The sequence below is a fragment of the Pyxicephalus adspersus genome, chromosome 4 (assembly GCF_032062135.1).
Source record: "Pyxicephalus adspersus chromosome 4, UCB_Pads_2.0, whole genome shotgun sequence".
Classification (NCBI taxonomy): domain Eukaryota; kingdom Metazoa; phylum Chordata; class Amphibia; order Anura; family Pyxicephalidae; genus Pyxicephalus; species Pyxicephalus adspersus.
This window is the reverse complement of record NC_092861.1, coordinates 26,655,197-26,679,680: the sequence shown is the minus strand read 5'-3', so window position 1 is coordinate 26,679,680 and position 24,484 is coordinate 26,655,197. Positions and strand designations below refer to the sequence as shown.

Sequence of the window (24,484 nt, the reverse complement as noted above, 5' to 3'; positions counted from 1 at the left end):
TTGCCTGGCAGTGTGATATTTGGTGCTTTTGATCTCCAAATCCCCTGTTCCATTAGAAATTCTCCTATTGAGTAGCTTCCTACACCACATCATCCTTCCTCGGAGTGGGCCCAGAGTGGGCTTTTGATCAGCAACATCCCCAATCACATTAGAGTCTTCTTGCCATAGAAGGGTCTTAAGTACCTTTGTAGAGAGTATGGACCTGATTACTGCTGCTCTGTCCATTACCCATTCATTGCTGAGATGTTTCTTCTCATTGAAGTGGGAAAAGAACAAGTCTCAACTCCGTGACTTTGATACTAATAGCTCCCTAATAACATTTTAAGGGTAAGGTATCTAAATTCTGCACAGGAAAGCTAAAAGCAGGAACTTGTCCTCTTGAACACTATGTACTCTGTAGTATAAAAGTCTGCACACTCAAGGTACACAGAATTCTAACAGAAAGAAAATATTCCTATTCTGCATCATTCAGGGCATCAGGGAAAGCTGTGTGCAACCAGATTTCTTTTATTGTACATAAGAGGTAGTTGAGTGTGTCCAAATAGAAAACAAGTGTTTGCATTATATTGAGCTAATCATTTGCGCACAAGTAAAGCTTTTATTGCATGGAGCACATTTTGCTGATTTTGTTGAAAAAAAATCATAGTAGGTATAATAGATCTTGAAATATTCCATTAACATGGACCTATTATACCCACATAATATTACTATCCATTAATATATAATATAGTAATATAATGAACTCAGTATTAGTATAACTTTGTGCTTTATTCAGCATATGATTTTCATATGTCTGCATAATGCTTGTGTAACTAGAGCAAGATGTTTGAAGGCAAAAAGGAAAAGGCTACCATTTGCAATACAAACATAAAAATGTATTTTAGGAATTAGAAGCAACTTGAATGATGCTCAGCCTCACATAGTTCCTTAATATCACACATATATCATGGCCTTTGTAGGTCAATCCTATTTTTTTAGGGTTATGGATCTAAATAGATTTAAATGGCTTTAATGAATCTGCACAACGTTTCAGGCAAAGTTATAACATTGGGCTAACTTGGCCTGAAACATTACACAGATTTAGATCCATGATTTAGATCCTCTGGCCATTCTTTTTGTAATGAATGACAGCTCTCAGAAATTAGACATATATATATATATATATATATCCAGCTGCATACCCATCCACTCAAATGTTACCTTTGCTAGCCATAGTTTAATAAGACTTCTTCCTATTACAAACTGTATTGGAGCATGTATTGTACCCAAATCCCCCCCACAAAAAAAAAAACTATATATATAGCTACTTAGTTGCATTGAAGCATTGTAATCCTTGTTGTGGTAGCATTTCTTTTTCAAGTTGTTTATTTTCAGCTAGCAATACTATGAATACCATTCTTTGGGCTCTATTTATAAAACATGGAATCAGACATTCTATCAAACATTCCCTTGTGGGAATCTTCCAGGTCAATGTGTTTCAGTGGCAGTAATTAATTCCCAGGAGGGAATGTCAGACACCCTGTTTTATAAATAAAGCTCCTTGTGTTTCTTTGTGTGTACACTAACTTGGTATCTGTAAAAGGAGTTTTGAATACATTTGCCTTTGTTCAGCCCTATTACATGGTAAAGTCAAGAAACTAGTCATTTCCAAACTGGTTTTGTTGTATTTTGGCTCTGAGGGCTAATAAGCTGCAATATATTAAATTATTATCCTATTTTAATTGAAAAAGGCCTCACATGTGTTGTATTCGCTTGTTGACTAAGTTGGGAAGAGGATAGTTGCAGACAATTAAAATCCAGCAGTTCAAGTGAATGTGCAGAGGTCTTTTAAAAGATTATAAAACTAAAGACTTTAGAGAGCAAGCTGACAAAGTACATATTCAAAGGATAAGAATGAAGATAAGTGTTGAGCTCATCACTCCGCTGCTTCTCCCTTATTGTCTAGTCATTGGCATGTAACCATCTTGTGTTGTTGAATCTCATTACAAAAAAGTCAGGTCATCAGCCTGGCAGTACTGACTTGCAAGGCTGTGTAAATTTCAGGACTTAATGGACTAAAATACAATACGGTATATTTAGATCTTTAGTAAGTCTTTTGAAAACAGTAACAGCCAGTCAGAAAAGTCCAGCACATGCAGTTAAAATTTCCCCAATGATTAGCTAAAAGGAGAGGTGACAGTCCATTGATGCCATGGACATGAGAAACTATTGGCTGGATCAGCAGGTTAATAATTGAATATTATGAATGATCTGTCCATATAATATAATTTATTAAAATATCATCTACTTTGGTGTTGTACAAAGTAAATGATATAACGAGGGGTTTTACAAGTAAGAACATGTATAATATGTTCCAAAGAGAATTTAATGGAGTTGTTTATCAAGACACGAGAAGCGATAACAAGAAACAAAAGAGAGAAGGCCATGCTATTAGGAGCGTACTATCTGAAAGGATGAAAGATACGGGTGTAGAAAGTTTTGATTATTATTGAGGACAATATCCAATAAAATATAATAATAATTCAATAATAATAATTCCTCCTGTAAGTTCTGAGGCGGTTGTCAGTGAAGAGGAAAACTACAAGTGCGTATAAAAATGTTATATTTTTACTGACTAATGTATGCAGGAAAAGAGTTACATAACACAAATATAAATACAACACATACAACAGATATTACCAATATTATAAACAAGGCCTACAAGCAATAGCTACCCTCTTTTTACCAGAACCATTTTGTATTCGTTCCCTGGGTTCTGCTTCTCCCTCGTGTCTTGTCTCCTCTCTTCCAAACACTGTCTTTTATATCTTCCTATTGTCATGTCTCTATCAACATAAACCATAACTCATTCACCTAGGCTTCATGGGTTTGTCAACACTGATGGTAACATCAAGATTCTTTATCCCAAGTATGAAAATAAGGTACTGGATTTCCCTCCAAATGTGGCATTAAACAAACACTGGATTTATTAGGCTGCTACCCGTCATGTTTCTGTCATGATCACTAAAACAGAAAAGGCTGAAAAACTTGTTTGAATCCAAAGAACAACTTATAAGCCTGGTTACACATAAACAAAGGGTGTATACCATTTATATTACAAAGGTACATGATTTTAAAAATGTTTGGCCATTCCCTGGAAATCTTAAATGGAAAGTGAGTAAACTATATAAAAAAATTATTATGTGTGCTGTGCCTAATAGGAAATCAGTGATGGATCCTTCAATATAGAGAATACCTTGAGGGTACACTTGAACAATTTAAAGTGTTGATTGGAAAAGTTCCAGGGGATGAGACAGGTGATAAGTCCTGGATTCAGGAGCATAAGAGGTATGCTTACAGTAAAGTGCAGGATAACGTTATGTAGGGGGATGATGTAGTATTGAGGAAGGTGTCTGGAAATTATGAAGGATGTATGTAGAAGGACCAAGTTGTGGGGAAATTTGTAAGTTAAAGTTCAAAGAGTTAGTGGCAGCTAATTGGCAGCTTGTGTAGGGATTAATATTTAGAATGAAAAACAATGGAATGTAGATGAGCAACAAGGATGAAGACTGAAACAAGTGGGTTTTATCATGGCCATTATTAAGTAAAGCTTTGTAAATACCATTTATTGCCTGTCCTTGGGTTATACCTGTGCTGATTGTTGTACAAACGTGTTTATGAAGATCATCAGTGCCGGCTTCACATACATGAGTTGACTATACATACAGATGTTCATACATTTATTGTAGCGGTTTATTACATTTTGTGTGTGTTATAGAGCTAATAAAATCAAATTATTTCTTGCACAGGTGAGTTTGGAGAGGTGTGCAGCGGATGGCTGAAGTTGCCTAGTAAGAGAGAGATCTGTGTGGCAATAAAAAGCCTTAAAGTTGGCTACGCTGAAAGACAGAGAAGAGACTTTTTAGGAGAAGCCAGTATCATGGGACAATTTGATCATCCGAATATTATTCGACTGGAAGGAGTCGTCACCAAATGTAAGTCCTTTTATTCTTTACAAGCTGATGTCACAGATTTCCACCAAGAGTTGCTAGCTTTTTAAAAAATGAATTCTACTTGGCACACATAAATGGCCAGAGATCCGTAATGGTCAGACCCTTGAGGGGATTTATATGTGGGGCAGTTAGAATGTTCAGTGTTTATTTTGGAACATTAGATATAACTTGTTACTGCACCCTAACCAGATCCCTATGCTTAATGAAGGTTGTTATATGATGCCAGCAAGCTTTACTGGCTGTGGGTTTCACTCTCATTATTGTCTGATATATCTCTTTTCAGGACCACCAGCCCAACAAATATAATAAACATTGATCCAAGTGAATAATCCCCCCCAACTTTTTAGCTTCTTAGAAAATCTTTGAAAGAATAAACATTGGTTAATATTTATTTTCTAAGGAAAAAGAAAGTGTATAATGAGTAAAAAAGCTGATCATTACAAATATCAGTGACATAGAGATGCTTTTGAGAATAGATCAATGTCAACCATACATCATTCTGGGGGGAATACATATTTTAGGGCAGATTACTGTTATTTCCAACTGTTGCACGATTACAGTAATCATTGAAATAATTCTCCACCCAAGCTTTGTAAACATCTCTTAGCATGGACACCTTCACATGCTATAACATTTTAAAAGCCCCCTTGATGAAAGAGTCTTATCAAAGTATTGATGTTTATTTGACCAGAGCAATCCACAGATCCAGAGACATCCAGAAGAATAATGAAGGGTTCTGGTTAGTTGTATTAGAACTGTGAAAGGGAAAGATTAATCCAGCTCTATGGGTATTTTTTCTGCGCCTAGCTACACCTGACTGTATACAGTGATATACTCTACTCTACAAAACTTAAAGGTAATGAAGTGATATGTGAACATTTTACATATACACTCCCTCTGGGTAAGCAGTCTTGCTGATGCATGGCACTACTTTTTGTTATACTTTACTTAGATTTCTGCCGCACTCAGTAATTGCCACCTAGGTGCCTTGAAAAATTCCGAATCAAAGGCTGCAAAATTGCAAGCCTATTGCTCCCAGGCTCCAATTGGAACCTTTGTTTATCTATCACAGAGCCAGTACATAACACTGAATCCATAAACTTTGGTTAACGGAGAGGGCAATCTTATTCTTCAGTGTTTCCTAAATTACTTTAGCAGCTTACTGACTTATTATACTTGTTGCCTGAAGTTGCTTTTTTAATGCAGTGTAACAGGAAAAAATAGATAATGTCATGTACAAAGTGATGAGATAATACTTTGTGAAAATACCATCAATTTACTGCAGGGATAGAATTGTATGCGCGTGTATAGGAGTGGACTTCATGTATTTCTTTGCCTAGGGCTAAATATTGACATACGACATTTGTGACCTTGAGGGGTGCAGAGCTTATAAAACTGCTAACGCACAAAAAAATCTAGGAAGAATATTTTTTAGAGTCTTTGTCAGATGAACATGGTACGCTTTTACATTGCCAGGGGCCACTGTATGTTGTTGGCAGAAGGGTGGAGAACATGAATTTCCATGAGGGCTCTGTAAATGTACTGCACAGAGTACCAGATTTAAAATAAATCAGGGCTTATCCAGATATAGTAAAAAAGAATTTGAAGAGTTAACCTTGAAACAATCAGATTCTGACTGTTATTCTTCAAGAGCAGCTTGAAATGAAGACAGCCAATTTCTTGTAACACGTTGTATAAATTGAGTATCATGGACATATAATTACAACTATAAAACTGAAAAAACAGACTTTACACTGGGACTGAATACTATTTGTCAGTTTTAGTGAGTTGTAATACAAAATGAATTTAGAATTTAACATGTTAAAATGTATAGCATAAGGAGGAAATTATAGAATAAACAGATTGTTTGGTCATTTACTTTTATGTTAAAGTAGGATTACAGTTTACTTTAAAATCAATAAAAAAATTCACAGAATACACACAAGGTTATAGCTGTTAACCAATGATACCCTGACATGATATACATTTAATTGCAACACAATGTTTTATGTATAGTTCTGCTATATCACAGGATGAGTTGTTAATACATTGTCATTGATAGATTACTGGTGAAAGCCCTTAGTCTGCAGGGGAGGCTGACATGACATCCATAGAATGTACAAATAATCCTATGGAATATTTGTATTGAAATGATGGCTCACTTTGCTAAGTAAAGAGCCCTAAACCACAGTGTAAATAAACACTCTACATAGAGAAAATTTAGTTTAAAGGGAGTCTAGCAGAGTATGTCTAAAACATTATCCCTATATGGGATAGTACATAATTGTTACAAATATTCCTTATTCCTATATAACTGCAAAACACAAGTGATTATGAATCAGGTTGCCGTGTCCCAGAATAGCGGAGAACAGCTGCATCATTCAGTTCTTGTATTTATGTCTCAAAGACCCATACAGTGAGTTTAATGATCCTGTTTTAATAGAAGAATGCTTAAAAAAGTCAGGGTATAAGGACTTAGAATAAAGCATTTACCATTTGAAACAAATCCTAATTTTGTCACAATATAGTTATTGTAAATTAGTCAAATTTCTTCACAGTTTTTCTTAATTTTCATCACGATGCTGCCATATATCTGCAGTATAACAAACCTTAATGACCATGGAATTCTTGGCCATCATTATTCTGGGGATTTTGTCATATGACTGGTAAGAGCTGTGATTTGCCTAATGCACACATTCTCCTCCTATGGTAATAACTCAGATTGTTTAGTAAACTGATTAGATTTCTCTGTGGCTTTGATCAGACACAGGCATACAACTCTTCAGATACTTCATCACTGTGGCATAATGCCAGGTACTTAGAAAGTGTATTACAAAATCAATGTTTATCTAACACTTGGGTTACAGACAGAATAACTCAAAAAGGGGTTTAGCTGCTTTTACGATTCGTTAAATTCACTAAGGCCAAATGTTTGTTTATAACAAGTTGGTGGATAATTGTTGGCACTTCAGATAATTCATGTGAATCATGTATATCCATTAAGTAGAAGTTGATCCGAATTTTTATTTTAGTTTTAAAAGGTTAGTATTTTTGCCAAGTTTTTTTTTCTGTGTTACCTTTTAGAGAAATCATTGTCACTTCTAATCCTGTTGATCTCTGTTACTAGCACATAAAGTATATCTAGAATGAAAGAATTCTGATTGGAACAGGGGCTAAGGGAAAATTTTCAGCGCTGCCCCAATGGTGTTTGTATCCAGGTTAGGGAGGGAAAGAAAATCTCTCAGTAGAAATCATGTCTGGATTTGCACTTTATATGCAACATTTCCAGTTTTTTAAAAAAGAGATGTAAATAACATATGTTATATCACATATACAATGTAACAAGAGACATATTCTTCACTTTTGTAGAGTGGGAGTCATAGGCCCTGATTTATTAAATTTCTCCAAGGCTAGGGAGAATATACTTTCATCAGTGAAGCTGGGTAATCCAGCAAACTGCAAGTGTTTCAATCAAGTCAATCCTAGACCAGATCCATTCCAGGTTTGCTGGATCACCCAGCTTCAGTGATGAAAGTGTATTCTCCCCAGCTTTAGAGAACTTTAATAAATCAGGGCCATAAAGCCATCCACGCCATGTCTTCAGAAGGCAACTACAAAGAACCCTGAATATCTAGTTTATTACAAAAATGCTGTCCAAACTTTCAAAACTGTTTTTTATGATACCATAAAAAAACTCTATGAATTCCGTCATGGACATCTGACTATATAGCTAACAGCTAATTACTTCCAGACATATAAAAATTGTATCTCGTACTCATTAGTTTAGCATATTTGTTTTAAGATATTTATCTTATGACAACATAGCAAAAATATCAGACCATCAATAAAATGTACCATTTCTTTAAGAATTTCTTTAACTTTCATTGTGAAGTTAAAAATTGAAGAGTCCCCCATATATAAACAATGGATAAGGACATGCAGATGCACTAATAAGTCAAAAACCCTGATAGATGATGTGAATATATTTCCTTATCCCCCTACTATGCCACCTACCAAGGGGTACAATATATAGTCCAGCTTTTGAAGATGATGGTGATCTGAGCAAATTTATAAAGGACCAAATGCACCGTGCATTACAGCTTGCTGCAGACTAGTCAAGTGGAGTTGCCATGCTGACTTGTACTTTTGTCTACTGCCAATTATCTACTACAATGGGCATGGAACTGAACTGAATCATGAAGCAAAAGAATAGGTGACCAAGTCTGATCACACTTTTATTTCGGATATGTGAATGGCATGGTGAATGTGTTCTTTACCTTCTTTAGGGAAAAGATTGCTGTAGGATTCACTATGGGAAAAAGGCAGGACAGCAGAGGTGTTGGGGTTTAGGAGATCTACTGATAACATCTTGGTACTAGGACATGTTCTTGTAGAGCAGCGGTCGGAAAATGTTGGTGGTCCTCAGAAAAATTACCCTTACCATTACCATTACACATACACATGCAATTAGCCTGAAACACAATCCCCATTCCTGGCACACTCCCCTATATTCCACTTACACATTTATTCATTCGTTTCTCCATTTCCCTCCTGTTTTTCTTCTCATTTATTATCATCAGTTTCCATTCCTTTGTCCCTTCCATTCATTCTTCAATTCCACACCCTCTTCATCAACACTTTGTCCATCATACTAACTCTTCCATATTTAATTATTACACATCCTACATTTGTTCTCATCATCCCTACTGATCTTATCCCCAAGCACATTCATTCATTAGGAACCTCCCCTTTTTTCCCCCCACTGACTTGCTGGGCATGTCCGCTCAATGGACACAACTTTTGTTGTGTCCACGCCCTGCGCTACTGTCCCCCCAAGATGTTTAGCTAGCAGGTCTGAGCCTGCGATGGGAGAGTGGGGAGGTTCTGTCATCATCGGGTCACTCTGGGGGATTCCAGGCCTGGCCCTCTAACACTGGAGATGATAGACTATGGTGGTAAAACGTGTGATCCAGCAAACCTGGAAAGGATTTCTTAAAAATCATTTATTATTAGTTGGCAAATATTTTTAATCCTGGACCAGAATCATTTCGGATTTTGTGGATCACCCAGGTTCTCCCATGAAAGCCTCCTGTCTTTCCAACCCAATCTTGTCCTGTCTTGGAGAGCTTTAATAAATCAGGCCCAGACAAAATGTTTTTATTGGTTTTCATGTGAAGTGCACACATGCTAAGTATTGTGTAAGTGTAACACTTGGTACCGGTATTTATTACTTCCCCTGACATTGCTTTCATCTTCTTATCTCTCAGGATGTATTGCACAATTGTTACATTATCAAGGTTTAACATCTGCTTCCTACATTGGCATGCAAACTTATAGAGGACACGGCTGTATGTATCCCGATGCCTGTGAGGTTTCTCGCTGTGTTTAGTGTACAATTTGTAGAGATGATGCTAAGGAAATGCTACTGCTTCTGTCTGCAGCTGGCTGATGACATTATCCTAGATTTAGTCACTTTACAGAATAACAAATGCTGCTTTTTAATAATAAAGGGTATAATAAAGTGTATTTTTAAATTACAGCCTGGTTGAGGTTTTATTGGTTTTAAGTTTTACCCTTGATGCCCTCCTGAATAGAAGTAGCTATATGTCTTTGTGCATATCTGAATATTGGCTTGTACTAGGCACAAAATTGAAAAGATCATACAATGATCCCAGACACAAGCAGGTACACTCATTATATATCTGCATGTATTCTTTCAGCATCTAATTAGATATTGATAGAGATCGGGGGGATGAATTGTTTGCACCACCGATTACGTATGTTGCCAGGTAATAGCAATCCCAATAATTTTAATGGGAAATCTGAAACCAAATGTATTATGTTGCGGGAATGTGGGGGAGTTGGAAGGAACAAAATTTAATATGTCTTTATAGACACACAATTTAATGTCAGCAGTCATTAGAAAAATCACAGTAGAATGTTCAGTATACTTTTTTTTATGAATGTATGTTAGATTTCTGAGACCTTTCATTTCATTAAGACTCTTCTTCTTTGCTTTAATGACTATTATGATATTATAATGCATACAGTAGTATGAGTAGAATGCTGCTATTTCCAATAAGTGAATACAGTCCTGGGGGATACCAGTTTTATGTAGGTACATTTCTCCCAGGGCTAAAACCTCAGCATTTCTTTATCACTTGGGAGGACAGAGTTTGGTCTAATATTACACAATTTTAAGAGCGAAACATCACCTTCGATTGTTGTAATCACTTGGGTATTGCTGTTACTATTTTAATTAGCTTGACTGAGTATAACAACTAATATGGAAAATTGCTGTTTTTGACCTCTTTGTGATAGCTAGGAGTTCTTTTCCTTGGTTGTATTAGAATTTGGTACAGAATACCAGAAAGGTCAGCTCTTTCATTGCATGACCATCCTAGATCGGAGCAAGCCAGGTCCCCCAAAAATTACTCTTAAAAAGCCCACCTCCTGCAGATTCCGTTCTGCCTAATTAATCTTAAAAAGTATCTCTCTTACTCATAGTACAAGCCTGAGGACAGGGAAATCTGCTTCCAAAAAGCTGCATGTAGCAATTTTTGTAAACAGATCTTTCTTCTCTATGCTCCTGCTTTGGAATGAAAGGTTTCCTTTTATTTCTATGCTGATCTGCCTTGTCTCAGCAAAGGATAAAAGAGCTACATTTTTACTATTAAGAGAAGCATTGCATATCAAATTGTTAGTCTGACATCACCTGAACTCTAAATTACATTTCAGCATAGGCAGGAATTATACATAAAATAGTGCTGGCTAGGGTAATCATATTGAACTTTGGATTCGCTATGTAGAAAGTCACCAAACCCAACAGCCATGCAGAAAACACTAGCCAGTGTAGCACATAAAGAGAACCATTCATCATGTCTGACAGCTTTTTATCTGGCTGTGTAAATCCCAGTCTAATCTGGCAATATAAATGGAAAACTCGTAAAACCTTGTAATGTGGACACCTGCTGCCTTTCACTCCATAATAGAGATAGAGCTTAGAGCAATGTTTCAGCACAAAGTAGAGACCAGAGACACGTTCAGCTATTGTGCTCCTTTATTATGTGAAATACTGTTCATTTGGGACATGTTTTCCTGGTGTCCAAGATCTTCAATATCTTTTGGTCTAAAAATCTTTGTGCCAAATTTATCACATTGAGCCATTATTGTTTGCTGGAACTGCTAGAAGGACATGTTGTCATTTGTAGTTATTTGTAGCACAGTGACCTTTCCTATCCAAAATATATTATATATCATATATTAAGTTCCTAACAAGATAGACATGTAATGAGCACACTGTCTGAGTTTGCCAGTTTCAATTCAAATATCCTACTAGTACATGATGGGAACTTAAAGTTTTGATTGGAATGGTTGATAAACTGTGAACACTGAGCAGTGCCTAAATACCAGTACTTTCCATAGGCTCCTAACAGGTATCTGACTAACAACAGGTCCCAGGGGACATTAAAGTGAGCCCGAAGGATTGGAGCTCAGACGCTATGTAGAGGACCAGTCATTGGTCTTGCCTATGTTCTATGTGCAGTAGATTTTTTTTTCAAATTCTGAATGACCTTACTTTGTTTTGCACTGTGTAGAAGTGGACACCCTGGTAGAGGCACCAGCAACAGTGAGTGAAACAGTAGTGAAACATCCAAATCTTTCTTCAGATGTCTTGAGACTAGAAGTTAAAAGCAACAGTGCTCCAGGTCTCACCCTTTAGAAATACCGCTATTATGAGTTTGTAGTTACATGTCTAGGCACACAGATTGCCTAAAAATGCTTATTGCCACTACCCACCATAGTAGGACTCAATCCCCCGTCCTCTTCTTCAACTATAACTATTCTTTGGCTTCTTTGGCTACTTTTCTTTTACTCATGTCATGCTTTTATTAGCCAGGGCTTCGTTTGACATATAAAACAGGTTTGTTTAATGTCAAGTCAAACATACTAAAACAAATTTGTTGCCAGATATTTGTTAAATAAATTTGATGCAAGGAATAACCTTTATATGGTAAATCCTTAGTGTGTTGGCCAAGCACCCATGCAAATTCAAATTTCTTTTTAGAAGAATCAAGAATGAAAGTCATGAATTATGTTGTATTTTTATATTGGCAGTTTATGCTGAGCAGAGCAGCTTGAATAATGTTTGAACTAGTGCTGTATTTCTGGAGCAGCTCTGGGGCTGTATCTGCGAATGTAGGAGCAGCTCTTGCGCATAGCTGGATATATTGGAGCAGCTTTGGAGCCATAGTTGGGGATGCTGGAGCATCTCTTGAGCAGTAGCTAGAGATAATGGAACAGATTTGGAGCAGTAGCTGGAGATGTAGGGACAATCCTAAAGCTGTGGCTGGGGGTGTTTGAGCAGCTCTGGGACCATAGCTGGCAATGTTGGAGCAGCTTTGGAACCATAGCTGGAGATGTTGGAGAAGCTCTGAACCAAAGCGGAGATGTTGGAGCAGTTCTGAATCATAGCTGGAGATGTTGGAGCAGTTCTGAATCATAGCTGGAGATGTTGGAGAAGCTCTGAATCATAGCTGGAGATGTTGGAACAGCTCTGAACCATAGCTGGAGATGTTGGAGCAGTTCTGAATCATAGCTGGAGATGTCGGGGCAGCTGTGGCCCTATTGCAGGAAATGTTGGAGTAGATTTTGAGCCATAGCTGGAGGTGTTAGAGCAGCTCTGGAGCTGTAGCTGGGGATGATGGAACAGCTCTTGAACCATTGAAGAATGTTGGAGAAGCTCTGTGACCTGGAGATTTTGGAGTACTTTTGGAGCCATAGCTGGGGATGTTGGAACAGCTTTGATGATAGAGTTTTTGAAGCTGACTGTATATGGAGCTGAGGGTTTCTTTGTGGTAAGCCTAGAGCTAAACTCAGTTGCTGGAGTCATTCTTTAGTTGTTGCCAGCAAAGCCTTGCATGTATTGTCATTTTCTAATGTCATTGTCATTCTTTCATTCTGGTTGTTACATATATAGCACAGCTTTATCAGAGGCTGTGGGTAGAATCCCCTCCAGAGTCTTTTCAACTTTTAATTATTGATTTTCATTTGGATTTCTGGACAGATTGCATCTAACAAGGGTATCTGTATTGAATAGGTCAGTCTGTGTAGCTCCAAGATAAACTTTCATTATGAGAGGATTTTGACAGTATCAGTATTTACAGATGTACTTGATGTTTCCTCACCAAACTCCTTTACTGGGGCTTTCTATAATGGTGATGCCTTTACCACTACTACACAATAACATTGCAAGAAGATAAAAAAATCCATAATTTAAAGCTGAACTCCAGCCTTTATTTTCACAACATATTTTTATTATGTATTGTATTGTGCTCAAGTTGGGCATATAGAACAGTATATTGCTGAATATTAAAGTCTTTTTAAATGTTAACAGTTAACATGATATGAATAGTTATGTTATATAATAGTATTAATATTTATGGTAATATTATTGCAGAACTCCAAACAGTTTTTACCGGACATAGAACTTGTATTGATTTTTAGCCAGATCTGAGGCTTACATAACTCCGCCACACAGCACAACCCAAAAGATTATTTTTTTTATTGAGTTTTAGTAACCAGTATGGGTCTTGCCTCTTCCCCAGCCTGTGATAGGGCAGCAAAATATTAAGTGGCAGACTAATCCCTCTATAACTCTCATTTCTCATATTATCAGAATGCCAGTGGGCATTCTAGCATAGCTAATTGGCTTTTTGTGATGCTTCTCCTATCCCCAGACTGAGCACTGCTATACAAGGATTGTAAGAAGCCAAATTCGGTTACTTATACTGTTTTCTTTAAGAATACATTAATTTATTGTTACAGGGCTATAATGCACAGCTCAACGTATTCACATTTGTTCGGTCTGTGCAAGCCGAGGTGTTCTACTGTACATTATAAATCACATTTATGATAGATATGTACGCAGCTATCATGAATGAGCTTGAAAACATCAGCAGTCCTGGTCCACAGTGTTTAATAATATCATTTACTGAGATGTTCTCAGTACAGTGCTTAAATTCTCTACTGAAAGGGCCAGATGTGTATTTTCTTTCTGTTCCATTTACAATGGTTAGGAAGACCTAAATGGGTTTAAACAGAAAGGATAGAAGAGCAGTAATTGGGAGATAAAACTGAAATTAAACTAACCTGGAGAAGGGCAGAATTATTTTTATTCTATCAGAAAATGCCTAAAAAACAAGCATTTATTATGAATAACCTCTATAAAGCTAATACCGATACCTTGATTAGGATTCTAATTGCTACAATGATGCAATTCTAAGTCATCAAGTTACTGAATGTTAAAACCATCTGCCAATGACCTTTTAGGCTACATTAGCAATTTCAGGAAATAACTAAATCAAAATAAAGGTAATGCCAATAAAATCAGTATAATTGTAAATTTCATATATTATACTACATATTTTCTGATACATTTACATATTTCTTCTAGGAATGTATGGACAAAGCACAGAGTTTGTTGTAGGTTTTTATCAGCTTCCCAAAATGCCCCAGTGATTTGTTATTATTATTATTATTAAACAGGATTTATATAGCGCCAACATATTACGCAGCGCTGTACATTAAATAGGGATTGCAAATGACAGACTAATACAGACAGTGATACAGGAGGAGAGGACCCTGCCCCGAAGAGCTTACAGTCTAGTAGGTGGGGGAATTTCACACACAATAGGATGGGCGATATGTAGTGGTGGTAAGTAATGAGGGTTTAGCAGACAGAAGAAGATGGGTAGGCAAGTTTGAAAAAATGAGTTTTGAGCGCTCTTTTAAATGAGCAGAAAGTAGGAGCAAGCCGAATAGGGCGAGGAAGACCATTCCAGAGAGTTGGAGCAGCTCTAGAGAAGTCTTGTAACCGTGCGTGTGATGAGGTTATGAGTGAGGAAGTCATTAGTAGATCATTGGAGGAGCGGAGGGAGCGGCAGGGGGAGTATTTTTTAACCATGTCAGAGATGTAAGTGGGACAATAACTGTGTAGGGATTTGAAGGCAAAGCACAGGAGCTTAAATTTGATTCTAAGGTGAAATGGAAGCCAATGGAGAGAACTACAAAGAGATGTAGCGGAAGAGGAGCGGAGGGAAGGATGGATGAGTCTGGCTGCAGCATTCATGATAGATTGTAGAGGAGAGAGTCGGGTTAGTGGAATACCAGCGAGAAGGATGTTACAGTAGTCCAGACGGGAGATGATAAGAGCATGTACAAGGAGTTTGGTGGTCTCAGGGGACAGGTAGGGGCGGATTTTTGAGATGTTGCGTAGGTGAAAGTGACAGGACCTGGAAATGTTCTGAATATGGGGGGTGAATGAGAGGGCCGAGTCAAAGGTGACACCAAGACAGCGTGCCTGAGGAGAGGGCCGAATGACAGTGTTGTTAACAGTTAGATATATGTCAGGGGGGGATTTGGAATTTGAGGGGGGGATGATGATGAGTTCTGTTTTATCCAGGTTGAGTTTCAGGAATCGGTCAGACATCCATGATGAGATGGCTGACAGGCAGCATGAGACCTTATCCAGGACTGAGGGACACAGGTCAGGGGTGCACAGATAAATTTGGGTGTCATCAGCATACAGATGGTACTGTAAGCCAAATGAGGATATGAGACTACCGAGAGAGGAGGTGTACAGAGAGAAGAGAACCGGTCCAAGGACTGACCCTTGGGGAACACCAACAGGGAGGAGAGTGGGTGAGGAGGAGTTACCATTGAAAGAAACTTGAAAGGAGCGGTCAGACAGATAAGAAGCAAACCAAGAGAGAGCAGTGTCACAGATACCAATGGAGCGCATGATTTGTATTAGAAGAGGGTGATCGACAGTGTCAAAAGCGGAGGAAAGATCAAGGAGAAGGAGCAGGGAAAAGTTGCCTTGAGACTTAGCTCTGATGAGGTCATTGGTCACTTTATTGCTTTAATTACCTGGTAAACCCAATAACAGAACTGTTAGAAATACACACCCTTTGATAGAGTGGCAACTACTCCAGCATTGTCATTCTTCCAGCCATTGCCTACTTAAACTACAGTGGTATGTAAGGATGCAAAGAATAGACATGCCTGGCACATTGTCACTGGCTCCTCTCCATTTCCAATGTGCCTTGCTGGTTGAGAACTCCCACAGATATGTCTCTTAAACTGCATCCCTGCCAGTGTTAATGGGAAGGAAAATCTTGCAAGAACTTGCACATCAAAGGTAACAAACATAGATGCTATTATGAAGCTCTCCCACCTAGCCCTGCAGTCTTTCAACAAGGATAGAAGAATCAGAAAACATCAAAATATTGCAGAAATACAGTCCGGCCAATTGCATTTACAGAGTGTCTGTTGGGGGCCCAATACAGCCATTTGTGGTGGCCCCTTTGGGAACTGGCTGTAGGCAGAGAATGGATTGAGGTTTTCTATAGTGGCATTAGCCCATACCTGCTCCCCTTGTATTGTGATGACATCATATTATACTTTCTTATGTTAATTCTTCCAAAATGTTACACTTTCATCATGTATTTTTATTGTCTCTGTAAAGTTTCCCTGAGAAGTGTTAGGGACACCCATATATTATCTCTACACTTATGTTTACAGTGTTGTACCCACTTTTTAATAGGGCTAAGTTCTCTAGTTTTGGGTAATACTGCAACATTCTTGACCTGTATCCTATTAGGGCAATTAATGCCACATTGTCTTGCTCTGCACTGTCACCCCACATGAACTTGTGGTCGGGGTGGCCATTGGGCTAAAGGACGCCCTATGTTTAGGTCACTTTGTGCTATGGTTGGCACTTACAGAAGGTTATTACTTTTTGGAATGAAGAAGTTGGGACTTTTAATTGACTTTAAATATTCTTTTATGAAAGACAGTTTATAGGTATCATGAATAAAGAAATGATAAAGCTTTTAGTCTGTTACAGATGTTCCATTATCCCACAAGCCTTTCATTTATTGGTTTACATTATCACCATGCTTTCCTAAGAAATTTGACCTTTGTTTCTTGGATACATATGTGCAGCTGGATTTCTGATGAAGTTTGACCAAACTTTTGTGATTAGAAAATATGTAATGCAACGGCACATGAAACAAGAATATATAAAAATATTGTTGTTGGGTTCATATTCTCATTTAGACAAGAAATCTTTTATCCTTGTTATAAGTTATAAAAATGTATCTACCATGCTGTATAAAATGGTTCATCTTTCCTGTAAGTGTAAAAATTCATTACGAGCTGGCAATGAATACAATTAGCTTATAGCACACATTCAGAACATGGCCTGAATGTCAAAAAATTACAAAATGCTTTTTCTTTTTTACTACATTATGCCTTTTAATGCTATTAACTGTTCCTAATTTTAGGAATATAAACATAAGTCAATGGAACGGCTTGCCCTGGTTTGTTTGTAACTTTTAACCAAACCCTTGAAATTAATGCATTAAACTTTACAAACAACCTTTACCAGTAATATAGTCCTGTAAGTGTATCCTAAAGCTACGTACACACTTCCAATTATTATCGTTGGAAAACGAACGACGAACGATCCTGCACGATATCTACGAACGATCGTATAGCACCGATCCTGCACATAGAGATAACGACACGATCGTTCGTAGATATTGTACACACAATAGATACGATCGTTTGAGCGATAGAGGAACCATGTGCACGACAGGAAAGTGAACGAACGTTCGTTCATTACGCATGCTCAGACCATGGACGATCAATGAACGATCGTACACACGAACGATGTTCAACGATCGTCGTCCAATCCGATCCGCCGGTCCGGTCGTTCGTTTCCAACGACTTTCCTCGTTCGTTGGCGTCGTTGGTTACTTTTTTTACGAACGATTTTTTGCCCAATCGATCGTTCGTCGTTCGTTTTGAACGATAAAAATTGGAAGTGTGTACGCACCTTAAGTGTGGATAGTAGGGGTAGGCAGATAAGAAAGGTAAATAAGAAGTCCAGAATTCTTTCCACTTAATCTCCTCCCTCCCACAAAATATGTGGTAATAATTGTCCACCCAAGTCTACAGGGGTACAGGGAGTGATAACAAGACTGATCTGTCTTTCTAATCAAAGAAAGCATTAGTGTCCAGTTTTTATTATAGGAAACTCTTGTCCTACAGCATAATTTAGCCAAGTTTTGCTTTAACGTCTCTAGGACAAAAAAAGTAATGAAGGATTGGGAAAATGAAGAAGACTGCTATTAGCATCTGCACTGCTACAATATATATGTATTTGGTTAGTTTAACAAACCAAAATCTGTGGCTTATAGAAAGATTTGGACATGTTATAGTTGATTTTGGGTTGACTTTTTACATTTTTTTTTCAAAACTTATGTTTTATTATGTTGTGTATTTTGCAAATATACATTTAATATAGCATGTATGTTTAACACAGGTCTACCAGAGCATTGTGGGTTTCCCAAAGCTAGGACACAGTAGAAGCTACTACCTTTAGGACTCTTTCCTTCTATTTCTAAGCTGTTTAGGGTAGGACCTCACTAGTAGTCCCCATTCCACCTTTTGGCGCTAAATTATATATATATATGTATATATATATATATAAATAACCTAATTAACATGTTTTGCTAAAGAAGTTTTTTTTCATGGGTTTAGTTGTAACATAAGGTTTCATAGTAACTTGTACAATATAAGAAACATCCATGAAGGATCATTCATGTTACATCTGTTATATCCCCTAAATCTACATGCTTGTTCCAAATTAAGTCACAGGATCACTATGGCAGCCAGGGATCTAATATTCACAAGATGTCCACTATAGAAGACTCCATATTTTCTCTCTAAAGGCTCCCTTTAAAAGGTTTGCTGCTTTTAAAACTTTAGCATTCTTCAAATGTAAAAGTACATATCCAGGTTAACAGTTTGATGAAGGGTTAGTTAATTGGATATGTAAATGAACCTTTATCATGCACAGTGATTGCACAAACTAATGAGGGTGTCTATCTTGGTATCTGTTTTACAATTAGTGGGGGAAATCTATACCCGATGATTGTCTGAACCTAATGTCAGTAATTAGACCCTCAGCTTGATGGGAATCATTAAAAGAAGCATCTTACTGTTGAGCTGATGTGCTACTAAAATCTTAAGCGTTATTCACACACAGCACATAACCATTAGCCATCTTTCCATCTGTTCGGCACACTGCTATGAAACGTAGCTGATCAATTAACAGGTATTGCTAGTTCATACACACACCATTGCCTGTAAGCTATCAAACACCTTGCTTCTGTCCATGCAAATGAATCTACCAGTGAAAAAATATATTAAGTCATTAAACATAATTATACAACTGTCCTTAGTGTCATTAAACTTTGTGGACCGGAGGGTTATGTTAAATTATGCAAAGGTTATTGTTATAGTTAAACTGCAGGAAACTATTTTGTATATTTTGACATTTCCATGTGGTTACAAAGGTGTAATTAAATGGTTGTTAGTCTGTCAATCTGTTTGACTGTGCAATTATTTTCATGATTTATGGGTTGCAGTCAGAATGTGCATCAGATTCTGATTGGACTGGAAAGGCGCTGTAACAATAATGGGTCGGTATCCTTGTTATAACATCAGTATTAGGAAATGCTACATGGAATATATATTTTGGCTTGGGGCACATTTTAGAGAAGCATTGCATCTTTATGCCTCCCCTTGACATCTGCTCTGGTAGCAGGAGACATCCTTCTCCAATTATTTCTGCTGAATAGATTGATGACTTATTTCGTTTTTTATAGTCTGACCATTTTTCTAAAACTCTCCTAAATATAATGAATTTGCATGCTCAAAAGAAAACATGCTTGTAAAAATTACTCATTTTGAATTTGGGTCATATAGCTAGTCTATAGCTAGTCTTCAAGGTGCCAGGGCTACGGACATTAAAGCATGTATATATTGTCTGTGAAGGTTGTCATTTATGAAGGTCACTGGACATTGCATATCTAATAGTAGTTAATCACATTCAGCTGGATCTGTTCTTGTATTAATGAAGATTTATTACAGGTCTTAAAGCTCCTTTATTAGTTCTACCAGTGTAGGAAAATACCGCAGCATCTATATCCACACAGCATAAACACATTATTCTAAATACCATAGAATGTGACAAAGCTGATGTTGAGGTGTGAAATTTCTTGAACCATACTGTTCTATTGACATAATTTCATCCTTGGTGTCAGGAAGTCTGCATAGGTGTTAAACCTTTAAATTACATGGCAAAAGATGTGAACTCTTGTCAAAATGATAGGTTCAAACTAGTCATATTATTCATTTTTTATCTCTGGTTCTCTAATGCTAAAGCTGAGGTCTTACATATGGACAAATCATTTTATTGGATGTTTTGAATCCAATAAGGCTATTAGACCATGGGCGGCTGGTGTGGCTCAATATCGATGCGGTCCCAGTGGCCAAGGGACACCTTAAAAGACAACCTAGCTAGAATGTATAAAAACAAATACGACCTGGTTTCAGTACTAAAAAAAGAAATGCAAAGTAATGGGTAGAAAAAGTGTGTACTATTATGTCTGAATTAAATGTGTATTAATTATGTGCTATATTACATCCGTGGACAGTTCTGTACAAGACTTAACATGGAACCACTTTACCTTCCAAACCAGTCTAGAAAGCATTGTTGATAGAGATTGTAGCTAAACTAACAGTTCATTATTGATGTTTTTTTTTCTTTACAGGTAAACCAGTCATGATAATAACAGAATACATGGAAAATGGGTCCTTGGATTCTTTTCTTAAGGTAAGAGGCAAGTTTTTAGGAGATGTGATTTTAGTGATGTATTGATCGCCTATCATTTATATTTCTATGGAAGGGTTTTTTGCTTTATGTAGAATGCATGTATGCACGTGGATATTGATGTCCTTCTTGTTACAGGTATTTTCAGTTTGTACTTTAAACTGTAGTAAAGTGCTGAGGGTACTGCAAAATATTGTGGTCACCAAACTTAACACTAAGCAGACATTTTTGTTTCATTGCCCTTTACAATCTGCATAAATCAATATAAAAAGCGTATTATATGCTTAGACATTTCTCTTCAGTAGCAAATGTTCTTAAACAGAGCCAAAAGTATTTCAGCCTTTGTTTTGGCAGAATTATTGTTCTGTAATTTTATAGTAAAATATTATAGTAGTGTTTGATTTACCTCTATGGATTATATAGTTCTGACGTTGTCTTACTGGATGCGTTCCCGTAAGTAGAATGTTACACAATTTAAATGCAGCTCTGTTATTAATCATGTACTGTAAGTGAGGGGCAGATCTCAATTTTAATCAGGAACAATTACCGTTCTGAAGGGCATAAAAAACTCCTGCATCAGCATCTTTAGTAAAGGCTTCACTAATGCTAAGTATGCCCAAAATGAGTGTTTAATTACACACCTATTTTAGATGTTCTTTATGATAAAATCCTGTTACATCATTTGCATTTTAAAAGACGAATGACCTCTTTCCATTTTTAAGCTTTGTTTCTCATGGATCACTGATCACAGTTGCATAAAATTTGCATGATATTTTCTTTAAATAGTAGTCTAATTCAAGAGATAAATACATTACTATCTATAGACAAAATGAGAACATTTTGAATTTCATGTTAATTTATTCACATATTCTAGCATTATATTGGTTACTTAAATATTAGTTTTGTATCATGCCAACATATTCTGCAGAATGTGGAAGGACAATGATTAATTTACTATCAATCCCTGCCCCACAGGAGCTTACAGTTTAAAAGCCAACTTACTTGATGATAAAAGATAACTAACACGAGTGAAACATCCAAAATACAATCATACCAAATCAATGAGAAGATACAAACTCCTTGCAGACAGTGATCCTGGTGGGGACAGTGAACCCAAAGCATCAAGGCAAAATACTTTTTAGGTGCACCAAAACAGAAGGCATAAAGAAAGCCACATCTTGAGAAGGAAAGCTTGTTTTCCATGTGAAAGCAGTGTTTTAAATGCAAAGGTCCTCTATGACTCCAGATAAGTCACAGCAAGAGCTTTCCAATCAACAGGTAGCATGAGGTTTGCTGGTTGGAGAGCTTTGGCTCTGCCTTAGCTGGGGGCATGATGCTGGAACATGTGATTGTATTCGAAAATTCCCCCTTATCCTCTTTTCTACTAACAGCTAAGATTTTCGATTTCCCATCATTTTAGGTGTTGGTGACAAAGCGTTCTCTATAAGGAAATGGCAAACACTTCTGATGGCTGGGAAGTAAGGTTGATAACAATAATTGTGCCGCTTTCCTCCATCAGATAAGTCATGTTAGGAGGTTAAAGCTAGGGATGAGCAAGAGTGTCTCCGGCATTCTCGCGAAAATGTCCTTTTCCTTCGGCGAACCGATTTCAGAAGTTCCAGGAAATCAGTACAGGAGGATTTCCAAGAGTGCATTCATTCATGCAGCCCTGGGAACCCTCACGAGTGCGATCCCCAGCACTAAAGGTTATTTACCCTCTAGTGCCCGGGGATCGCAGTGGATTTCCAGGGCTGCATTCATTCACGCAGACCTGGAACTAGAGCTTAAATGGGGACAAGTCTCCCCATTCAAAACCTCTAGTGCTCTCTGATTGGCTGAGGAAAGGAAAATCCTGATGACACTTGGGCATCTTCAGGATTTTCCTTTCCTCAGCCAATTGAAGAGCACTAGAGGTTTTGAATGGGGAGACTTGTCCCCATTTAACCTCTAGTGCCGGGGATTGCACACTGAGCTAATCAATGGCTGCATTCATTGATCAGCACAGCCCGCATCTTACCATGGAACATGTATCTTCTCCAGCCTTGGACAGCTTTTTAAATCAGGCCCAGTGTCTTTGAGTCCACTATGATTCAGTTTTGGTTTTGACTCTTTAGATAGATGTAAACAGATTTGTGGTGTATAGAGCACTGTATATTCTGCTGTCCTAGGCATGCTAAGAAAATTATGCCTTTCTGTATTACTACACATTTTGCATCATGTGTCATTCTAGAAGGCAGCTTTGCTTTAGTAAGGACCCCAGAGTTGCAATGCAAAAACACCAAACACAAACTTAACCGTTAGTACATTGAGCACTTGCATTTAGATTTAGATTGTATGATGAACATCGATCAAATAAAGATATTGAACTCAATGGATCATCTATTTCTCAGTCTGGTCTTTAAAGCTTCACAGTATATATATATTGTGGTTGGACACATCTGATTAAAATTCAGGCCTTTCCATGTTTCTCTGTGTATTAAAACTGAGTTATAGCTTACTGCAGTTACCGGGACCAAAAACAATTTATTTGCATTGGAAATAAAGGGTAAGTACAACTCTATGGTAACTTCAAAAGGGGTTCAGAAATCTCAAACTAAAAACTTAACCAACCAGTGAGTCTAGCAGACAAACTATAAAAAAAGGCAAAGCTACGTCTAAGAATAGTCATGTAAATATTTTACCCATTTAGCCTATCAAGGTCAAAGACCTCTCATTTGATTTATGAGGATTTGGGGATTTACTATGACTTAACTATAGAGTGTATCATACTAGATCTCTAGTTTACATAGATCAGTCAGGACCCTGGACAGGGCACTGTAATAGAGAGCTTCCTGTCCTGTCTGTATTTGGACGTCCATATCTAGAATTTCGTCAGTATTCTCTGCATCTATATCATTCACCTTCTCTTTGTTTCTATTGTCAGACTTAGCAATCTCAGAACCCTAAAGATGTGTTTCATCTTGGTTCTTTTTTTATTGTGTGTTTTAATAACATTTGATTTTTTTTTCCCTCTTATCCTCCTCTAGCGGGGATTGAAATCCAGGTTAATGCTAAAATCAATTCCTGGTAATTAGTTCACCATTCGCTCACGTCCTCCCCTTAAATTTCCTGCAGAAGAGAGACGTCTAGTTTGTAAAATCCCCTGTGTTACTCCCGGCAGCTTAAGATTTAGAGATAGCAAAATAATAGAAGTGTTTGCTACAGGTGGTTAATCAAATAGAAATGAAAATAGGAATTACGGGGAGGGCGTTCTGGTCATCTTGTTACTGATAGAACCAAAAACCCATTATAGGTGTAAATCCCAAGCTGCCCAGACAATTATTTGTTTCTAAATACTCTCCTCCAGTATAGCTCCAAATAAAGTTGTTTATTGACTGCTGTTGTGACACTGTGTGTGTTGTTAGAATATCTTTGCAGCTGGTGAAAGTAATGCTAGAGATAATACTAAATTGTGCAGGAACAAAGCCTTGCCAGTACACTTGACAGTGACCCAAAGGTATATTTTTGTGCAATAGAGAAGCATGAATGTAGCTGACAGAAAAGTGGACATTCCCACCTAACATGGACCTTTGATGGCTGGCAATGACCTAGCAATGTCATGACCATCAACTGCTAGAAATTCTGGCATGACCTTGTGACATCTAAAGGAGAAGCAGATACGAGAAGCTATATGAGATATGACACTACTACCTAATGTGCATTTGCCTGGTGCCAGGAATCAATGCAAGTTTTTGGTAAACCTGAA

The 24,484-nt window shown here is 37.4% G+C and overlaps 1 protein-coding gene across 2 annotated transcripts in view; it reads left to right on the top strand.

The window, feature by feature from the left end:
• LOC140328199 (ephrin type-A receptor 3-like) overlaps positions 1–24,484 on the top strand; it is a 121,755-nt gene that overhangs the window by 86,508 nt on the left and 10,763 nt on the right. For both annotated transcript variants that reach the window (XM_072407604.1, XM_072407603.1), the window contains 2 exons: positions 3,789–3,974; positions 20,681–20,742. In XM_072407604.1, the coding sequence (XP_072263705.1) occupies positions 3,789–3,974; positions 20,681–20,742 (248 nt within the window). The remainder of the gene's footprint in view (positions 1–3,788; positions 3,975–20,680; positions 20,743–24,484) is intronic.